At 57.2% G+C, this 20,161-nt stretch overlaps 2 protein-coding genes across 2 annotated transcripts; both read left to right on the forward strand.

Moving 5' to 3' along the window:
- The first annotated feature begins 320 nt into the window (after positions 1-320).
- GDI1 (GDP dissociation inhibitor 1) lies at positions 321-6,843 on the forward strand. Its single transcript, XM_054471646.2, has 11 exons — positions 321-664; positions 1,887-1,994; positions 2,125-2,224; positions 2,366-2,500; positions 3,300-3,498; positions 3,757-3,888; positions 4,478-4,577; positions 4,995-5,166; positions 5,484-5,628; positions 5,747-5,801; positions 5,892-6,843. Exons 1-11 carry the CDS (start codon positions 620-622, stop codon positions 6,042-6,044), a joined length of 1,344 nt encoding a protein of 447 aa, XP_054327621.1. The 5' UTR covers positions 321-619; the 3' UTR covers positions 6,045-6,843.
- Positions 6,844-7,479: 636 nt separating this feature from the next.
- FAM50A (family with sequence similarity 50 member A) lies at positions 7,480-14,116 on the forward strand. Its single transcript, XM_054472294.2, has 13 exons — positions 7,480-7,750; positions 9,009-9,093; positions 9,192-9,291; positions 9,791-9,936; positions 11,931-12,007; positions 12,137-12,203; positions 12,355-12,416; positions 12,683-12,759; positions 13,145-13,199; positions 13,347-13,395; positions 13,494-13,564; positions 13,674-13,784; positions 13,889-14,116. The coding sequence occupies exons 1-13, from the start codon at positions 7,640-7,642 to the stop codon at positions 13,895-13,897; spliced, it is 1,020 nt and encodes a 339-aa protein (XP_054328269.1). The 5' UTR covers positions 7,480-7,639; the 3' UTR covers positions 13,898-14,116.
- Positions 14,117-20,161: the final 6,045 nt, after the last annotated feature.

Below are 20,161 nucleotides of genomic sequence, written 5' to 3' on the forward strand. Positions count from 1 at the left end.
ACCGCTTAGGGTAGGGAAGGGCGGTCGGGCCGAGTCCCGGTGCGCTTCGGCGTCTCAGGAGGCCGTCGTGACAATGGCAGCCTTCGCGTCGTGAGGGGGCCGCCCCCGGCTGCCGCAGCGGCGCGCGTCCGGCCGCGGGGCCGCGCCGAGACTCCCGGGGCGGGTGGGGGTAGGGGAGGCGGGCGGGCGCGCGCGGGGCGGGGAGGGGCGGGGCGCGGCGGGTGGGGCGGGGCGCGCGCGGCTCCCGCGCACGGATCCTTCCCGGGCCGCAGCACCGGCCGCCGGCCCGCCCCGCCCGCTCCGCCCGCCCCGCCCCGCCCGCCCCGCCCCGCGCCTCTTTAGACTCTCGGCGAGCAGCGTCGCCCGCGGAGCCGCGCTGGTGCTGTGGCCCGGGCCCTGGCAGCCCTCCTGGGAGGCGAGCCGGGGAGGCGGTGGCCCCTGCCGGGTGCTGCGGGGCGCGGGAACAGGCGGGACTCTTTGACGCGGCGGAGGGGTCGGGCGGCGGCCGACGCGCCGCCATCTTTGGTCCAGTGCGGTGGCGGCGGCGGCGGTGGCGGCGGCGACTGCTGCGGTGAAGGAGGAGGAGGAGCCGAGCGGGCGCTGGCACCGAGGCCTGACCATGGACGAGGAATACGATGTGATCGTGCTGGGGACCGGCCTCACCGTAAGTGTGGCCCCGGGCGCCCTTGGCCCCGCGTCGTGCCCTCGCCATCCCCCGCGATGGTGCGGCCGCCGGCCCATCCTCCGGTCACTGCCATCTGCGCTCCGCTCCCCGAAAAGCCGACGCCGTGCCCACCCCGCTGCTCCCCCCGCGACGTCGCCTCTGCTCGTTGCCGTGACCCCATCTCCCCGAAGAGGCCCCCTTCCTGGCCGCCTCCTGGGCTACCCGGGTCCGACCCCCGGCGCCCTCCCATTTTCCCTACCCCTGCCCACTGGACCGGAAAACGCACCCCCACTCGGCCCGATGCCCCCGACCCCGCCCACCCATCGCCCCCACCCGTCACGGCATCCACCCCGTCGCCCGCACTCGTCGCCCGCCTAGCGTTGCTTCTCAGCGTCCCTTCCCATCTTGAGCTAATCCCGGTGGGGATGAAGTACAAGGACCTGGGGTCAGGGGGCCTCGCCAGAGTGGGCCCTCAGTCCGCCTCCTCATCGTCTTTTGGGGCCAGGGGATCCAGGGAATGTTCCAGAAGGAACAGCAGTGGGGGCAGTAAGCACATTCCCGCAACCCCACCTCGGTTGCCCATGGAGACCTCAGGCTGAGTAGCATCTGCAGCCTTTGTCCTTGGGCTAGTGACAGTGACTGGTGAGGGTGTTTATCTTCCCCCTTTCCCCGAAAACCCCGTTGGCCCACTCCCCTCAGAGACTCTTCTCCCTCGGTCCAGGCCCAGATGCCCCTCCTCAGCGGCAGGGGCTCCTGCTATTTGAAGAAAGAGCAGTCCAGGGTGGGGCCTACAATTTCAATGACTGTGCTAATCCTTTCTTTGCCTCCCTTTCGAGTGTCCTTCGCAGTCCAGCTGGGTCCCCTCTGTGCCTCATTGTGTTTTATCGGCCTTTTTGTGCGGCTCTGCGTAGGTAGATGCCTCTCGGCGTGTTGGTACTGGAAGGCCATCCTGTGTCTGCTGGATGCCCTGCCTCCCTCAAAGCCTCCGTTATTTCACTGTCCGCCTTGTGAGGGGGACGGGACTCCTTTGCCCAGCAAGGTTGCAATGGAGAGTGTGGTTGGATGAAGCCATCACCCCAATTTTAGGCGAGGCAACTAGCCAGTGGGGATGGTGGGTGGAAGGAGCTGTCCACTGAGGCAGGTTTGGGTGGGGAACAAATCAGGTCTGCTGGTAGGAGCGGAGGCAGGTGGGAGTGCAGCGGATGGTGTCACCCTCCCCCAGGAATGCATCCTGTCGGGCATCATGTCTGTGAACGGGAAGAAGGTGCTGCACATGGACCGGAACCCCTACTACGGGGGCGAGAGCTCCTCCATCACACCCCTAGAGGAGGTGAGGCTGCCCAGGCCCAAGTCTATCCCTGTTAACCTCCCACATAGCGGCACAGGGTGGAAGTAGCTCCCCAGGTGCCTGGAGCAGGAGGAAGTGGTCCCTGAGGTGTCTTTCTCCCTTCTGCTTACAGCTGTATAAGCGTTTTCAGTTGCTGGAGGGGCCCCCTGAGTCGATGGGCCGAGGCCGAGACTGGAACGTTGACCTGATTCCCAAATTCCTCATGGCTAACGGTGAGAGACAGGAAGGAGGTATTGCAGGTCGGGGGTGATAGGGAAGACCCGAGGACGGTCAGGCTCCAGAGGAGGCACAGCCAGACCAGCTAGAGCCTCTGGAGAGAGCCATGCTGATGTTGCTCTTGTGCACCCCCATAGGACAGCTGGTAAAGATGCTACTGTATACAGAGGTGACTCGCTACCTGGACTTCAAGGTGGTGGAGGGCAGCTTTGTCTACAAGGGGGGCAAGATCTACAAAGTGCCGTCCACTGAGACTGAGGCCTTGGCTTCCAGTGAGTGTGGGCCCCCTGAGCCAGAGAAATCATGGGGTGGCAGGGAAGCCAACTGTCTTTGGGATGGGTGGCTGTCCAGAATAAGGCACCCCCTTGTCCAAAGTCACATTTCCCGTGAAGGACCAGAGAGGCCCTTCACTCTGTATTCCCTCTGCCCCATATCATGCCGCACGGCTGGCTGCCAGGAGGGAGGTCCTCACACAGCAGGGATGTGACATGGAGGGGAACGGGGCTCCTTTTGAAAGACTTGAGCCTGGCCAGGCACAGTGGCTCACGCCTGTAATCGCAGCACTTTGGGAGGCCTAGGCGGGTGGATCACGAGGTCAGGAGTTCAAGACCAGCCTGGCCAACATGGTGAAACCCCGTCTCATCTCACAATACGAAAAATCAGCTGGGTGTGGTGGCATGCACCTGTAATCCCAGCTACTCGGGAGGCTGAGGCAAGAGAATGGTTTGAACCTGGGAGGCGGAGGTTGTGGTGAGCCGAGATCGCACCACTGCACTCCAGCCCGAGTGATAGAGCGAGACTCCATCTCAAAAAAAAAACAAAAACTTGAGCCTTTGGCAGGGCCTCCACTGAATCCTCGAGACATCGCCAAGTGTTTGAGCCATCCAGGCCCTTAGAGCCCATCCAGGCCAATCCCCTCTTCATCTAGATGGGGAAACTGAGGCCAAAAAGGGTGGAGAGGTTAACCTAAGGTCACAGGACAGCTGGGCTGTGAGTGGGGGTGCCTGCCCTGCTGGGATGGAAAGTTTTGTGCTGCGTTGGTGCAGAACCTCCTCCCGCTGCCTTCCTTAGATCTGATGGGCATGTTTGAGAAACGGCGCTTCCGCAAGTTCCTGGTGTTTGTGGCAAACTTCGATGAGAATGACCCCAAGACCTTTGAGGGCGTTGACCCCCAGACTACCAGCATGCGTGACGTCTACCGGAAGTTTGATCTGGGCCAGGATGTCATCGATTTCACTGGCCATGCCCTGGCGCTCTACCGCACTGATGAGTGAGGGGAAGCTGGGTGGTGGCAGCCTCCTTGCCTGGCCCGCCCCCGCCCTTCCCACACCTGCCTGCCGTCCCCCTGCCCCGCATGTCTCTTGTACTCAGCCACAGGCTCACCTATCACCCTTTCCATTTCCCCCTTGCATTTGATCCTCATCTTCCCCAGGCCATTCAGGGTGGTGGGAAGACTGGCCTGGTACCTGGGTGGGGGTAAATCAGGGGTGCTGCTATTGGAGCATCTTCCCTAACCCCTGTCCCCCAGTTACCTGGACCAGCCCTGTCTTGAGACCATCAACCGCATCAAGTTGTACAGTGAGTCCCTGGCCCGGTATGGCAAGAGCCCATATTTATACCCGCTCTACGGCTTGGGCGAGCTGCCCCAGGGTTTTGCAAGGTGAGGACGTGGGTTTTTTCAGTTGGCATAGCTGAGTAGGACTAGGGCCAGGAGTGGAGATGGCCCCCTTGAGCATTTCCCTGGTAGTATTTCCTCCTTTCCAATTCGTGGTCTTCATTTACTTCACCCCATCCTTGGGTGATGAGGGCACAACACCAGTGCACTGAAGTACAGAAGTCTCCACACTTGAAAAGCCAAGTCTCCACAAATGTGACTTGCTCAGTTCCCGGCAGCACCAGGACTGGGCCCAGGGTCCCGGAACCTTGAGTCAGGGCTTAGCTGGGAGCTGACCTATCTCCAGAGAGTCCATTCTGGTCCCTCAGGCTGTCTTGGTGCGGAGCACTGCTCCCTCATGCCCCCTCCCGCTGGCCCTTGGCAGTGTATTCTGAGCAGAAGCTCCAGAGAGGAAAGAGCCCGCTGAGATGGGGCCAGAGTTCACAGCAGTGACAGAGCTTGGATGAATCCTGGCGTCTCCTGCCTGCTGCTTGCCTGGGGCAGCCTTCTTTGCACCTTGGTGGAGGAAGGGTGCAGTGGAATTGGTCCCTGTTTCTCCTGGGAGGGGCCTTCACCAGAGCTGCTCTCACCACAGATTGAGTGCCATCTATGGGGGAACATATATGCTGAACAAACCTGTGGATGACATCATCATGGAGAACGGCAAGGTGGTGGGCGTGAAGTCTGAGGGAGAGGTGAGCATTTCCCGTGCAGTGCAGTCCCATGGTTGAGGTGGGGCTTGGTCACCTTCTCTCTGTGCTGCCGAGTCTCCTGCTGCACAGCCCCGAGGGTCTTGGAGCTGGGAACTGGGGGTCTAGAAGTCTTCAGAGTTATGACTGTGGGTGAGAGGTCTCTTTCAGAGGCCACATGCCATGTCTGTGGTGCAGCAAGTGTTTTTGATCACAGTGCCTCTGGGGGGCGGGGTGGCGGCGGGGGCGGGCCTGCAGCTCCTCCTGCAGCTCAGGGTAGGGCCACGCATTCAGGAAGGGCAGTAGTGATGGCTTGGAGGAGCGCCTTGTCTGCCAGAGCTGCCTGCCCTTGCTGTGAGCGCAGCCCCACGTCTACCTAAGGGAGGGATGTGACAGGGGCGAGGACTTCTGGTGCCTTCTCAGGTGGCCCGCTGCAAGCAGCTGATCTGTGACCCCAGCTACATCCCGGACCGTGTGCGGAAGGCTGGCCAGGTTATCCGCATCATCTGTATCCTTAGCCACCCCATCAAGAACACCAACGACGCCAACTCCTGCCAAATAATCATCCCCCAGAACCAGGTCAACAGGAAGTCAGGTAGGCTGGGCGCTGGTACAGCTTCCTCTAGGGTGTTCTCTTTGGGGTTACTCTTCTTCTCCCCATCAGTGTCGGAGCTCCCTGCCTTACCTCTCTGTGGAAAAAATTTGACCCACATTGTAGCCACCACAACTTGGACCCCTAGGGTCTGGGTGGCCTGGACTCTTCCCCTCTGGGAGGGTGGCGGCTTGGATGCTACCTGCTCTGCGGGGCAGGGGAGGGGCAGTCGGGCCAGACTTGTGTCCAGCCACCGGAACCCCTCTGTGCGTATGGCCAGTGCCTCTGGCCTGAGTTGACGGAGCTCTTCCTGTGGCCAGACATCTACGTGTGCATGATCTCCTATGCACACAACGTGGCGGCCCAGGGCAAGTACATAGCTATTGCCAGCACTACTGTGGAGACCACGGACCCTGAAAAGGAGGTGGAGCCAGCTCTGGAGCTGTTGGAGCCCATTGACCAGAAGTGAGGGACTGGGCTGAGCCCAAGGGGGAGAGGGAGGGAGCCCAGCAGCTGGGCTTGGGGACCAGGAAGGGCATGGCCCGTTGTGAGGCCTGTCCCCTCCCCTCTGTCTGCCCCTCAGGTTTGTGGCTATCAGTGACTTGTATGAGCCTATTGATGATGGTTGTGAGAGCCAGGTAAGCAGCTTGTCCCAGCCCTGGCTCCTGGCTGCCCGCCCAGGGCACCTGCCTGACTCACCCTGGGCACTGGGCTCTGGCTGTTTCCAGGTGTTCTGTTCCTGCTCCTACGATGCCACCACACACTTTGAGACAACCTGCAACGACATCAAAGACATCTACAAACGCATGGCTGGCACGGCCTTTGACTTTGAGAACATGAAGCGCAAACAGAACGACGTTTTTGGAGAAGCTGAGCAGTGATTGTGGCCGCCCCCAGCCCCTGCTGCCCCAGCCTGTGTCTGTTCTCGAGGGCTCCAGCATCCTCTGCTTCCCCCACCACGTTCCCATCACCCACCTCATTGATCCACTGACCAAATCCTTAACCCTAGCGATGGTTTGGGAGGATGGGGGGTTGGATAGCATCCTCTTTCTTGGCCCTTCCTTATCCTAGGAAAAGAGGGTTCCTCTCCTTGCGTGTGTCTCTTCCCCCCACCCCTAATTCTTCTGCTCTGTTTGGGAAGATGTGGAGGAAAAGGTGACTTCTGCCCCCACCGCTCTTACCCCCACTGTAGTGGCCTTTGGAGATGCCCCCACCTCCCCCCACCAACTCTTGCGTGTTGGAGAGAAGGGGCCCTCCCAGCACAAAGTTGCATTCCTCCCCCCTAATTTATTCTAATTTATTAACTTCTACCCACCCTTTCTGAGCCTGCAGCCTTCCCGTGTGGCCTGAGGGCTGTAGAGTGAGCTGCCCCATCCCCTCCCAGCCCTTGCCCAGCCTGGGGGAGTGGGGAAGGCTTGGGCGTGGCCCCGTTGGAGGTTGATTTGCTGTTTTGTTTCTTGTCTGTTGTGTTTTGTGTTCTGTGGTACTTGCTGAGAGAAAAGAAAAGTGAGCAAAGCAGAAGGAGGTGGGAAAATGGACCCAAACCCCAGTGTGCCCTGCCCCATGCCTTTCCTTTAGTGGTGGGAAACCCTTATCTTGCAAAGTGAATGTGTCCCCTTCCCCACCCTCTAGTGTATTTCACAGAAAACAAAACCTCCCAATAAAACGGTTGAAACCTGACTCTCTGGATCTCGACGGTTATCTCCCAAAAGCTGGGTACCTGGCAGGGCTTTGGCTGCCTGGGTTGGGGCTCTGGCTTAGCTTCACTCTGGACTGTAAAAGGTGGCATTCTTCATCAGGGAATTCCTCACCCAGAGCACGCTGGGGCCAAATTGACTTAAAGCTTAAGGCTACCCAGTGAGTTAATGCTGGCACCAAGACTGCAGCCCTCAGTGCTCAATGCAGGGGGAGTGTGGTGGGGGGCGGGTGTCAACGTGGAGGAAGCAGAGGGAGCTGGGGTGCTGGCCTCTGGCTTGAAAGGAGAGGGCAGAGGGGACCAGGGGCCAGCCTTGGATGGGATTCTAAGTGAAGCAGGGAGACGGGTGCCAGTTTTCGGCTTAATGCGGGGGAACTAGGGCAGCAAGGGGACCAGCGTTGGGGTCAACAGGAGGAATTAGAGGGACCAGGGGCCCAGCCTTGGTTCGGGTTAACGTCGAGGCAGCGCGAGGGGCTGGGGAATTCAGCCTCCAGGGTCCACAGGAGCCGGCGGCGGGGGCTGGGGCGGGAGTCCACGCAGGACCAGGGGCGGTCTCCGGCGGGGCGGGGCGGGGCGGGGCGGGGCGGGGCAGGCGGCGGTCGCGCTCCGGGCCGGCTGGTGCGCGGCGGGGCGGGGCATCCGTGCGTCTCCTGGTGGCTGACGTCACGGCGCGGGCGTCAGCGGACTGTTCCGCCGCCACCGCCGCTGCCGCTGCCGCTGACGCCGAGGGCCGGCTGGGCCGCTGTCGCTGTCGCCGCCGCCGCCGCCGCCGCCGCTGCCATGGCTCAATACAAGGGCGCCGCGAGCGAGGCCGGCCGCGCCATGCACCTGATGAAGAAGCGGGAGAAGCAGCGCGAGCAGATGGAGCAGATGAAGCAGCGCATCGCGGAGGTGCGAGTCGGGGAGCCTTGGAGCATGCGCGCTGCCCAGGTCCCCTAGCGGCCCCGCGCCACGCTCCGGCCCTGGAAGCCCTGGGGCGGTGGCCACGGAGCGCGGGCGGCGCGCGGGGGCGGGCCCCTGGCTCGCTGACTTCCAGCAGGGCACAGAAGCAAGCCGGCGACAGTCTCATCTGTAAAATGGGCCCGGAGCCGGGCGTTCTCCGAGGCTGAGGCCACTAGCTGATGACCGGCCTCCCGCAGGAGGGAGCGGAGCCAGTGTTTCTGTTGGGAGGCACGGCGGGGACGGGCCTCTCATCACCTCGCCTGGACACCCAGCGTCCTGGCTCTGGCCCCTCGGCCCTCAGAGCCAGGCCTCTGCCCTGGTCCTATGGACACCGGGCAGGGCGGTTCGTCTCCCCCTAGAGAGGCGCGGGGAGGCCTGAGCCAGACCTGGCCAGTCCACTGGCCAGGAGGCTCCTTCCAGAACCCCTTGCACCTGTGAGGCAGGCACGACCCTTCCGGGTGCCAGCGGTTCACCCACTGCTTCCGTGAGTGGCCCATGATGGTGGTGGTCAGGGAAGGAGCGTGGAGGAGCTTGATCCTTTCGGGGAGACTCACTCATCAGGACTCGGGGCTCCAGGGGAGAGCAGGCTTCTGCCTGGGGAACTGGGGAAGCCTGGCCAGAGGAGCCTTGAAACACCAAGTCCTCATGCCCTGGCCCCACTGTCTGAGCCAGGGTGCCCAGCAAGCAGGAGGTGTATTTCTCTGCCAGCCACCTTCTTGGGAGGCCACTGGTCAGCGAGGGCTTGATATGGTACCAAGTGGGTTGGGGCTGGGGCCAAAGAGAGGCCTCCTGGGAAGCTGTTGATGACATTCTGGGGCCTGGAGGGAGGAAAATCACTCAGGGAGGGGCCAGGCCCCTCAACCACTCTGTTCTTGTTTGCTGTCTCCTCATACCCCTTGGCTTGGGTCTCAGAAGCTTCAGCTTAAAGGCTGGACATGAAAAACGCCAAAGGTCAATAGGGTGGGTGGCTTCAGGTTACTGAGGGACCTGTGATCCCCAGCAGGAGACCTGAAGAGCCAGAGCAGCTCAGGGATGGAAACGGCCCCATTTGGCACTCTTAGTATTTGAAGAGCCCCACCCAGCCTCATGGAACCTTCCATCGACAAGGGCACAGGGGCAGATTTGGACTATAACCCAGGTCCCTGATGGCCAGCGTGCCATTTTCACAGTGAGGGGTGGTTCTCATGGTGGCTGTCACTCCCTGCAGGAGAACATCATGAAATCCAACATTGACAAGAAGTTCTCTGCGCACTACGACGCGGTGGAGGCAGAGCTCAAGTCCAGCACCGTGGGTGAGCAGGGTGTGGGTGCCCCTCACCCGGGTCCCGGGCCACTCTTCCGCAGGCCCTGTGACTGACTACCTTGCCCCTTGTGCCTCCTTGCTTCAAAGGTCTCGTGACCCTGAATGACATGAAGGCCAAGCAGGAGGCTCTAGTGAAGGAGCGGGAGAAGCAGCTGGCCAAGAAGGAGCAGTCCAAGGAGCTGCAGATGTGGGTCCTCTCGCCACAGCCCTCAACATGGAGCTAGTGCTTACGGGGTCCCGTGGCTGGTTGGGCTCTTTTTGCACCCTGGGGGGGACCCTGTCTCCTGCTTTGGGACAGGGGTAGTATCTAGCTTGCGATTTGCATTTCTCTCTCCCGCCTCCTCGGGTCCACGCTCACATCTTTTCACCATGGCGGCTTGTCTTCTTTCTGACCTTCTAAATGTAGTGGGCTCTTTCCCAGCATCTGGTGCCTGAGCAGCCTGCATTCTCCCCATTCCTCTCTGTCCTGCAGCCCTTGTGGCCCTTTGTGCTTGCTGTTTGTAACAGAGCCCTCGCCCATGAGCGCAAAGTGATCCAGGACAGCAGGACCCGTCTGGGGCAATGGGGACCCAGCCTGGGCAGGGCAGGCCCCACATAGGGCACAAAGGTGGCTCTGGGTCAAGGAAGGGGCTGGGTCAGGGTCGGGAAGGACATGGTGTGTGAGGGGGCCACCTGCACCTCGCTAGGAAGCTGGAGAAGCTTCGAGAGAAGGAGCGTAAGAAGGAAGCCAAGCGGAAGATCTCCAGCCTGTCCTTCACCCTGGAGGAGGAAGAAGAGGGAGGCGAGGAGGAAGAGGAGGCGGCCATGTATGAGGAGGAGATGGAAAGGGAAGGTGAGGGCTGGCTTGAGTCGGAGCCCTGCCCGCAGCCCCTGGGGAGGGGTCCCCAATGTGAGAGGCTGTCAGCAAAGCTGATGCCCTGTCAAGATGGCTCCAAAAGCTGCCCTCCGGAGGCACCACGCACAGTAGAGCGGGGAGGGGAGAGGCTGGTCTAGACCAGGCTGGCTGGGCACATTTTCTGTGATGATGGAAATGTTAGAGTCTGTGCCACCCAATATGGTACACTTGCTGCAGGTGGCTTGTATGACTGGGGTACTAAATGGTTAATTCTGTTTGATTTGTTTCAGCGTAAATGTATACAGCCAGAGAAATTCCGTGGCTACTAGTCAGACACTGCAGGTCTCAGCTGTGAGAACAAGGGGGTGTCAGGGAAAGCTCGGGATGGCTAGGGAGTGAGAGTAAAGCCAGCCTGGCCTCCACATGCGCCACATACCTGTGCTGTGCCTGGCCAGGGCACATAGGGTGTTGTCCCTCTCCTGGTGGAAGTCACGGGTCACCATGCACTGAAGACACTACTCAGGGTTACTGCTCTGCTCGGGGCCCACCGGGCTAACCCAGTGGTCAAGGAAGGAGGGGAGGGTTGAGTTAGGCCCTAAGGATGAGGGGAGTTGCATTCCCCAGAGGCAGGGAGGCGACGAGAAAGTACATGCCAGAAGCTCAGCAGGAAAGAGCTTTTCAAAACGTTTGAAGATTGGGAGCAAGTTGTGTCATGGGCCCCTGGAGGGTGTGGTGGCAGTTCTAGAAATTGTGTCACCCAGGGAATGGCGGAAGGAGAGAAGCGAGGCAGGGGATGGTGCTTTGTGGCTGTGGTAACAGGCTGGGTGCCATGGCTTTGAGGGGAGTGCGGGATTGTGGGAAGGAAGAACCTGCCAGCCACCTGCCATTTGGGTTCCGTGTTCCAGCAGCCACTGTAAAACATAGAAAAAAAACAAGCAGGATTTTAGTATGACATTGTATTTAATCCAGTGTATCCAAAATATCACCATTGCGGCAGGCGCACTAGCTGCGATGCTGGGGTGCTGTGTGCAGCGGGAGCTACTGGTTTGTGTTTGTGTTTTTGTTTTGGTGGTGGTTGTTGTTTTTGAGACAGTGTCTCCCTGTGGCCCAGGCTGGAGTGCAGAGGTGCGATCACAGTTTACTTCAGCCTTGACCTCCTGGACTCAAGGGACCCTCCCACCTCAGCCACTTGAGTAGCTGGGACTACAGGCGCTTTGTATTTTTGTATTTTTTGTAGAGATGGAATCTCGCCATGTTGCCCAAGCTGGTCTCGAACTTGGGAGCTACTGGCGTGGACAGTGCAGGCCTGGGGGAAAGGTTGTCACCCTCACTGTGTGTCACTGGGGCATTTACAAAACACTGCTTGGTGGGCTCTTCCCTCCCTCCACAGGTTCTGTTTAGGGGGCCCAGCCACAAGACCCTGACGTCCATTTTTGTTAAAGCTCTCCACGTGATTCTAATCTGCAACCGGGCTCTAGAATCTCTGCCCTTGAGCATCAGGCTAAAGAGTTTAGACTTATCTTTTTTTGTTGTTCTTTTCTTTCTTTTTTTGTTTTTTTTTTTTTTGAGATGAGGTCTCACTCTGTTGCCCAGGCTAGAGTGCAGTGGTTTGATCACGGCTCACTGCAGCCCCGACCTCCCAGGCTCAAGCGATCCTCCCACCTCAGCCTCCGGAGTCCCAGCTACTGGGACTCGGGACTACAGGTGCTGGGACTACAGGTGCGTCACCACACCCGGCTGATTTTTTTGAGTTTTAGTAGAGACGAGGTCTTGCTATGTTGCCCATGCTGGTCTCCGCCTCCTGGGCTCAAGCAGTCCTTCTGCCTTATCCTCCCCAAGTGTTGGGTTGACAAGCATGAGTCTGTGTCCCCGCCCTAGGCTTGTCTTCTAGATCAACTGTTCTCAAGGTATGCTTGGGGGACCCCGGGCGTCAGCCACATCAAAATCGTTTTTATAATAATGCTATGATATTCGGCTTCGTTTTGTTCCAGAGATCACCACGAAGAAGAGAAAACTGGGGAAGAACCCAGACGTTGACACAAGCTTCTTGCCTGATCGAGACCGCGAGGTAAAGGCTACCTGGCCCTGACCCCGGCCTGGACTCCAGCCCTGGTGGAGACCCTTGCTCAGGGAGCCAGGCTCTGCATGCACCCTGAGCAGCCCTGGGCCTCACCCGTCTGCCTGCTCCCTCTCCCAGGAGGAGGAGAATCGGCTTCGGGAAGAGCTGCGGCAGGAGTGGGAAGCCAAGCAGGAGAAGATCAAGAGTGAGTGTTTGCGGAGTCAGACGCGAGGGGCCTGGGCCCAAGCCAGCTTCCCTGTCCACAGTCTCCTGGGTGGTGCGCTGAGCCCCAAGGCTGCTCTCAGTGGGGCTGGGGTGCCTGGGTCTGGAGACCAAGAGGCAGCTCTGCCTTGTAGGCGAGGAGATCGAGATCACCTTCAGCTACTGGGATGGCTCTGGGCACCGGCGGACAGTCAAGGTAGGCAGCGTGCAGCCTGCTTCCTGCTCACCATGGGCCCAGCCTCCCTCAGGTTCCGTGGGAAGGAACTGACCTTCCTGACTTGGGAAGCACCAGGGATCCTGAGAATAACAGGCTCCAGGGCCTGGCCCCCTGTCTGGGGAGTGAGGCCCAGGCCTGGGTGAGGCTCTGCAGTCTCTGGCAGGGCCCTCTGGGCCTCTGCCTTGTTGAGAGCCCTTCTGCAGGCTTCTGCCTTCCCTTCCCAACTCCTGGATTCCCGGATGCAGATGAGAAAGGGCAACACCATGCAGCAGTTCCTGCAGAAGGCGCTCGAGATCCTTCGGAAAGACTTCAGTGAGCTGAGGTGTGAGGTGTGCGTGTGTGCACGGTGGTGTGTGTGGCACCTGTGCCTCCAGCCCGGGTGCCAGACACCCAGTGTGATGTGGGCGCTGCCTGGGCAAGCAAGCAGCGTGCTGGGTACTCTCCTCCCAAAAGAGGGGGTCAGGCTCCTCTTCCCTTCTCTCCCACCAGAGAGAGCTTTGCTGAGAGCAGCCTGCCTTGGTTCCTTAGCCCAAAGGTGGAGGGTGCTGGGCGCCAGTCCTGTGCTCACTAAACCATGGAGCTTCCCGCAGAGCCAACTGGCCACTGCCTCCCAGCCCCAGCACGGGCTCTCCTGGGCTGGCTGCCTCCTCCCTCCCTGGGCAGGAGTGCTGTCCTCTTGCCCACGCCCTCCTGCCTTCCTCCCTCAGGTCCGCAGGGGTGGAGCAGCTCATGTACATCAAGGAGGACTTGATCATTCCTCACGTGAGTCCCTTCAGCCCCAGTACCCGTAGTGGGTGCTGTGCCCTGGGCTTTGGCTCAGACTGGTGGGGGCAGTGTGCGCAGGCGGGGGGTGTGGGGAGGGGCCGACATGGACCATCAAGGCGCCACTTTCCTGCCCTTGGCTCCCAGCATCACAGCTTCTACGACTTCATCGTCACCAAGGCACGGGGCAAGAGTGGTGAGTGCCCCCGGCCCAGCCGCCCCCATAGCACCTTGCCCCCGATATTGTCACTGGGGCAGCAGCGGGACATTGGGCTGTCTGCTTCTTCCCTGCAGGGCCACTCTTCAACTTTGATGTTCATGACGATGTGCGGTTGCTCAGTGACGCCACTGTGGAGAAGGATGAGGTACAGCATAGGAGGCCGTGTGAGGGGGAACGGGTGTCCCTAGGCTATGGAGGAGAAGCCAAGGGAAGGGGAGGTCGTCAGGCGGCCCTGTGCCCTCTTCCTCCCTTAGTCACACGCAGGCAAGGTGGTGCTGAGGAGCTGGTACGAGAAGAACAAGCACATCTTCCCCGCCAGCCGCTGGGAACCCTACGACCCTGAAAAGAAGTGGGACAAGTACACGGTGAGGAGGGGCTGGCAGGGACCCCTCCAAGTTGGGGATGGCAGCCAGCCCCTGCTCACCCCTTGCCTTCCTTGTCTCCTCTGCCTGCCTTGTCCTCATACCAGATCCGCTGAGCATCCAGGAGGCTGCGCGGCCCCGGCTCCTCAGCTCCCTCAGTGTGCCCCGTGGTGTCCCCGGGACTCCAGGCACCCACTCCCCTGCGACCATGCCAGGCACACTGGGAGGAGGACGGCAGCTGCTCGTGGCCTGCCCCTGGCACGTCAGTGACTGCTTTATTCTTTTCCAATAAAGAAGTGCACATGTCAGAGCTGGAGCGCCTGCAGTGTGAGAAACCATTTGTGTTCGGACCAAATTCATTTGTCATTTTGACCATTTAAAACTGTACAATTTGGTGGCATTTAGCACATTTGCCATGTTGTGTAATCATCACCCTGGTCTGCTTCCAGGACATTCTCATCCCTCCAAAAGGCCCTGTGGCCACGGGCAGACTCCTCCCCTCACATCCCCCCACCAGGCTGTCATGTGCTTGCTGTCTCCATGGATTGACCTGTTCTGGGCGTGTCATACGTGCCTGGGGAGTCTTGTCACCGTGGCAGCCCCACCATCCCTGAGGTGTCTTTGTGGCACTGTGCTTCTTGACCGTGGACACCTGTCCTTGGGCAGTGGTGGCTCTGGTGGGTGGGAAGGGGGTTCCTCCCCAGGCCTCTCTCCCAGGCCCTCGGGCTCCTGTTGAGTTTCCCGTAGGGGATGTGGCCGTCCTGTGGCCACAAAAACCCACCCTGCCTTCCTTGCTCTGGGCCGTCCCAGCACAGTCAGTCTGCTGTGGTGCCCTGTGCTCGACACTTGCCCGCCCTGCCCTGCTCAGACAGCCCTCAGGGCAGGATCCAGATCAGGGGTAGGTCCAGGACCCCTACTCTGCCACCTCAGCAGCTGGTTCCCCAAGTTCCACTTGGCTAAGCTGAGGCAGGCAGGCCTGGCTCCAGGAGGCTGAGGAAGGCCAGCTGACAGCTCCCTGTTTCCTCCCCTGGCCTGAAGCCAAGAAGAAAGGACAGGGGATAGCCCCTCACTGGCCAGGAGCACCCCAGCCCTGGATCTGGCCTCCCCTTCCTGGCAAATGTGGAGATCTGATGGTGCCCGATAGTGCAGAGGCCCCATTGTCTCATTCATCGTGGCCGGGAAGTAGCCACCTGGCGTCGCTAGGAATAGAGATGAGAGTAGAGTAATGTTTTCTTTCTTTCTTTTCTATCCTTCCCTCCTTCCTTCCTTCCTTCCTTCCTTCCATCCCTCCCTCCCTCCCTCCCTCCCTCCTTCCTTCCTTCCCTCCCTCCTTCTCTCCTTCCTTCCCTCCCTCCCTCCCTCCTTCCCTCCTTCCTTCCTTCCCTCCCTCCCTCCTTCCCTCCTTCCTTCTCTCCCTCCCTCCCTCCTTCCTTCCCTCCCTCCCTCCTTCCCTCCTTCCCTCCCTCCCTCCTTCCCTCCCTCCCTCCTTCCCTCCCTCCCTCCTTCCCTCCCTCCTTCCCTCCTTCCTTCTTTCCTTCCTTCCTTCCCTCCCTCCCTCCTTCCTTCCTTCCCTCCTTCCTTCCTTCCCTCCCTCCCCCCTCCCTCCCTCCTTCCCTCCTTCCTTCCTTCCCTCCCTCCCTTCCTCCTTCCCTCCTTCCTTCCTTCCCTCCTTCCTTCCCTCCCTCCCTCCCTCCTTCCCTCCTTCCTTCCTTCCTTCCTTCTTTCCTTCCTTCCTTCCCTCCCTCCTTCCCTCCTTCCTTCCTTCCCTCCCTCCCTCCCTCCTTCCTTCCTTTCCTTTCCTTTCTTTTCCTTTCCTTTCCTTTCCTTTCCTTCCTTTCCTTTTTTTCTTCTTTCTTTTTTTTTTTTTTGAGACTGGGTCTTGCTCTTTCTCCCAGGCTGGAGTGCAGTGGTGCAATCTCAGCTCGCTGCAGCCCCCACCTCCTGGGCTCAAGTGATCCTCCCACCTTAGCCTCCTGAGTAGCTGGGACTACAGGTGTGTACCACAATGCCCAGCTATTTTTATTTTATTTTTATGTACATGAAAATTGGAACAGAATTTAAATTTTTTTTTTTTTTTTGTAGAGATGGGGTCTTGCTCTGTTGCCCAGGCTGGTCTCGAACTGCTGGGCTCAAGTGATCCTGCCACCTCAGCCTCCCAAATTGCTGGGATTGCAGGTGTGAGCCACTGTGTTTGGCTGAGTAGGCTGTTTGATGCTCTGGAACCAGATAAGGTCACCAAGGATCAGTGTGTGCCAGGGGTGGTCACCTACTTTGCTCACCCGGGCCTCGTTCCTGGGAGCTGTGTGTGTAGAAAACAGAGAGGGAGGGAAACAAAACAAAATGTAGAACAAGATGAACTGGCCTTTCTGGCGTGGACATATTTAAGCTGACATCCAAATGACAAGAAGTCAGCCATTCTGATGCGGGAGGGTGTTCCAGGCAGAGGGAACACCAAGTCTGGATCAAAGGTGAGCTGGAGGCCGGGTGCCGTGGCTCACGCCTGTAATCCCAGCACTTTGGGAGGCTGAGGCGGGTGGATCACTTGAGGTGGGGAGTTCGAGACCAGTCTGACCAACATGGTGAAACCCCGTCTCTACTAAAAATACAAAAATTAGCTGGGTGTGGTGGCAAGTGCCTGTTATCTCAGCTACTCAGGAGGCTGAAGCAGGAGAATCGCTTGAGTCCGGGAGGCGGATGTTGCAGTGAGCCGAAATCGGTGCCACTGCATTCCAGCCTGGATGACAAGAGTGAAACTCCGTCTCAAAAAAAAAAAAAAAAAAAAAAAAAAAAGGTGAGCTGGGCTGGAACAAGGGGAAGCTACCTTTTTCCCTCACCTTCACTGTCCAGCAGAAGCCATGTATTCAGGCGGTTCCCATGTCAGCATGGAAGCCAGTTCCTGCAATGTCCGCAACAGAGATGTGCTTTTCTTCACTGCCTGCTTACCTGTCCTCTTTCTCTAGACAAAGACAAGCTCCTATGGCTGCCCCTCCTGGCCCTCACCTTTCTCGCATGAAAGGTATTGCGCTTGCATGCTGTTCGACACCGTGTGATATAGTGTCCATTAGCGATATATCCCAATACTCGGCATCTTTCCACATGGGTGCATAGAGACCCTCATTCTCTCTTCAGCTGCAGAGTCGGCATGGCAGATACTGGCCAACTCCACTCCTTAGGGCCTGCCCACTTGGCAGCCCCATGGGCAGGATGAGGGCCGGCTCCCCCAGCCTTGCCCACACAGTGCCCTCACTCGCTACCAGGAGACGCATGCCAAGCTGAGATGGAGACATGGTTTCTCAGCATGGGGTTTTGTTTCTTCTTTGTGTTTTTAATTTTTTCAACTGAGGAAAAATTCACATAACAGAAAAGTAGCCATTAACCATTTTAAAATTTACAATTTGGTGGCATTTGGTACATTCACATTGTTGTGTGACCATTGCCTCTCTCTACCGGAACATTTTCATCCCCAAAAGGAGATCCGGTGGTTATTCAGCAGTCTCTCCCAATTCCCCCACTCCTCAGGCCCTGGCAGCTGCTAATCTACCGTCTCAATGGATTGGACTGTTCTGGAAGTTTCACATCAATGGAATCATACAATACATGACCTTTTGTGTCTGGCTTGTTTTTCTTAGCATCGTGTTTTTGAGGTTCATGGCTTACTTTTTATAACTGAGTCGTAGTCCGTTATCTGTGTACACCACATCTTGTTTATCTATTCATCCATGGATGGGCATTTCAGGTGTTCCTACCTTTTGGCTATTGTAAATAATGCTGCTATGAACATTCGCGTACAAGTTTTTGTTTGACCTTAGTGTGGTTTTTAATTTGTATTTCTCTTTTCACATGTTTAAAAACTATGCGCATTTTATTTCTCCTGCAAACTGTCTATTCCTGACATTTGCCCATTAATTGTATTGTTGGTCTTCTTGTTTGTTTTTTTTTTTAAAGAGACAGGATCTCACTGTGTTGCCCAGGCTGGTTTTGAAATCTTGGGCTCAAGCGATCCTCCTGCCTTGGCCTCTTGTTGGTCTTTTTTTATCTAGAAATCGGTCAGGTGCAGTGGCTCACGCCTGTAATCCCAGCACTTTGGGAGGCCGAGGTGGGCAGATCACTTGAGGTCAGGAGTTTGAGACCAACCTGGCCAACATGGTGAAATACCATCTCTACTAAAAATACAAAAATTAGCTGGGCGTGGTGGTGGGTGCCTGTAATCTCAGCTGCTCAGGAAGCTGAGGCAGGAGAATTGCTTGAACCCAGGAGGCGGGGGTTGCAGTGAGCCGAGATCGCAACACTGCACTCCAGCCTGGGTGACAGAGCGAAACTCTGTCTCAAATAAATAAATAAATAATATGTAGAATCCTAGGTACCTTCCATGTATGAGAGAGAGGTACCCCTTTGTGTTATATAGTGCAAATACTTTTCCTCGTTTTTCATTGATTTGATGGTGTTTTTTAGACACGAGAGATGTTTATTTTTAGCTAGTTGGACTCTTTTGTCTTCTATGCCTTCTGGGTTTGAGGTCATAGTTAGAAGGTCTTCTGGAAGTCAGTGTTATAAAGGAAGTGATAGGAGGCTTTTGCCAGGAGCAAGACATAATCTTAAGTTTTCCAGTCACTCTTGTAGCAGTGTGGCAAAGGGACTGGGGGAGGGCAAGCATGGGATGCCAGTGAGGAGGCCACCACAGCCATCCTGATGAGAGGCTGGTGGCTTGGACCAGCGTGGGGACAGAAGATCAGCTTCTGGATAGATTTTGGGGGGAAAGCCAACAAGATTTGCTGATGAATAGGACATGGAGTTTGAGAGAAAGAAAGGAGTCAAGAACACCACTTTGGCCTGAGCAAGAGGAAGAACCTTTACTAAGATGCGGGGCATGCGAAGAGAAGCAAGTCTAGGGTGAACAATGAAGGCTTCGCTTGTGGAAATGGTATGTTGAGATGCCTATTAGATCCAAGCAGAGATTTGGATCTATGAACCTGGAGCTTGGAGTTCACAGGAGAGCTCGAGAGGATGGAGTGAGAAATTGCAGAGCTGTCAAGACAGACATGGCTGATGCTCTGGAACTAGAAAGATCGCCAAGGGAATCAAAGGGTAACACCTGCTCGTCCCGTCAAGCCAATGGATGAGATGACAAAGATGGGACTAAGGCCAGGTGCAGTGGCTCACACCTGTAATCCCAGCACTTTGGGAGGCCTAGGCAGGTGGATTGTTTGAGCCCAGGAGTTCGAGACCAGCTGGGCAACATAGTGAGACTCTGTGTGTATAGAAAATACAAAGATTAGCTGGGTGTGGTGGCACACACCTGTAGTCCCAGCTACTTGGGAGGCTGAGGTGGACGGATCACTTGAGCCCAGGAGGTGGAGACCAGCCTGGGCAACATGGTGAAACCCTGTCTCTACAAAAAATTCAAAAATTAGCCTGGCGTGGTGGCATGCACCTGTAGTCCTAGCTACTTGGGAGGCTGAGGTGGGAAGATTGCTTGAGCCTGGGAAGGCAAGGCTGCACTCCAGCCCGGGTGACAAAGTGAGACATTGTCTCCAAAAAGATCATTATACAAAAATCAATTTTTTAAAGTTTTTTGAGATAGAGTCTTGCTCTCTGTTGCCTAGGCTGGAGTGCAATGGCACGATCTTGGCTCACTGCAACCTCTGCCTCTTGGGTTCAAGCGATTGCCCCCCTCCTCAGCCTCCCAAGTAACTGGGATTACAGGTGCCCGCCACCATGCCTGGCCAATTTTTGTATTTTTAGTAGAGACGGAGTTTTGTCATCTTGGCCAGGCTGGTCTCGAATTCCTGATCTCAAGTGATCCGCCCACCTCTGCCTCCCAAAGTGCTTGGATTGCAGGCATGAGCCACCACACCTGGCCAATCAATTGTATTTCTATACACAATCCAAAATGAAATTAAGAAAATAATTCCATTTATAACAGTGTCAAAAAAGAATAAAATACTTATTAATAGATTTTTTTAAAAGAAGCATGAGATTTGTACACTGAAAACTACAAAACATCATTGAAAGAAATTCAAGAAGACCTAAATAAATGGAAAGACATCTGTATTAGTCATGGTTCTCCAGAGAAACAGAACCAACAGGACACACACACACAGTTTATTTTAAGGATTTGGTTCACACAATTGTCGGGGCTGACAAGTTGGTGTGAAATTTGTAGGACAGGCTGATGGGCTGGAAACTCGGAGAATTTCTGTGTTACAGTCTTGTTGTTGTTGTTGAAATGGAGTCTCACTCTTGTTGCCCAGCCTGGAGTGCAATGGCACGATCTCAGCTCACTGCAACCTCTGCCTCCTGGGTTCAAGCGATTCTCTTTTCTCAGCTTCCCGAGTAGCTGGGATTACAGGTGCCCGCCACCACGCCCAACTAATTTTTGT

This window comes from Pongo pygmaeus, chromosome X (genome assembly GCF_028885625.2).
Source record: "Pongo pygmaeus isolate AG05252 chromosome X, NHGRI_mPonPyg2-v2.0_pri, whole genome shotgun sequence".
NCBI classification, from domain to species: domain Eukaryota; kingdom Metazoa; phylum Chordata; class Mammalia; order Primates; family Hominidae; genus Pongo; species Pongo pygmaeus.

Excerpts from the sequence above, each read along its gene's own strand:
- GDI1 (XM_054471646.2), top strand. The coding sequence starts at position 620 with ATGGACGAGGAATACGATGTGATCGTGCTGGGGACCGGCCTCACC. Across the intron at positions 3,499-3,756 it reads GCGCTCTACCGCACTGATGA|TTACCTGGACCAGCCCTGTC; the intron begins GTGAGGGGAAGC and ends CCTGTCCCCCAG. Across the intron at positions 5,629-5,746 it reads TTGGAGCCCATTGACCAGAA|GTTTGTGGCTATCAGTGACT; the intron begins GTGAGGGACTGG and ends TCTGCCCCTCAG.
- FAM50A (XM_054472294.2), top strand. The coding sequence starts at position 7,640 with ATGGCTCAATACAAGGGCGCCGCGAGCGAGGCCGGCCGCGCCATGCAC. Across the intron at positions 12,008-12,136 it reads TGCCTGATCGAGACCGCGAG|GAGGAGGAGAATCGGCTTCG; the intron begins GTAAAGGCTACC and ends TCCCTCTCCCAG. Across the intron at positions 13,200-13,346 it reads AGGACTTGATCATTCCTCAC|CATCACAGCTTCTACGACTT; the intron begins GTGAGTCCCTTC and ends CTTGGCTCCCAG.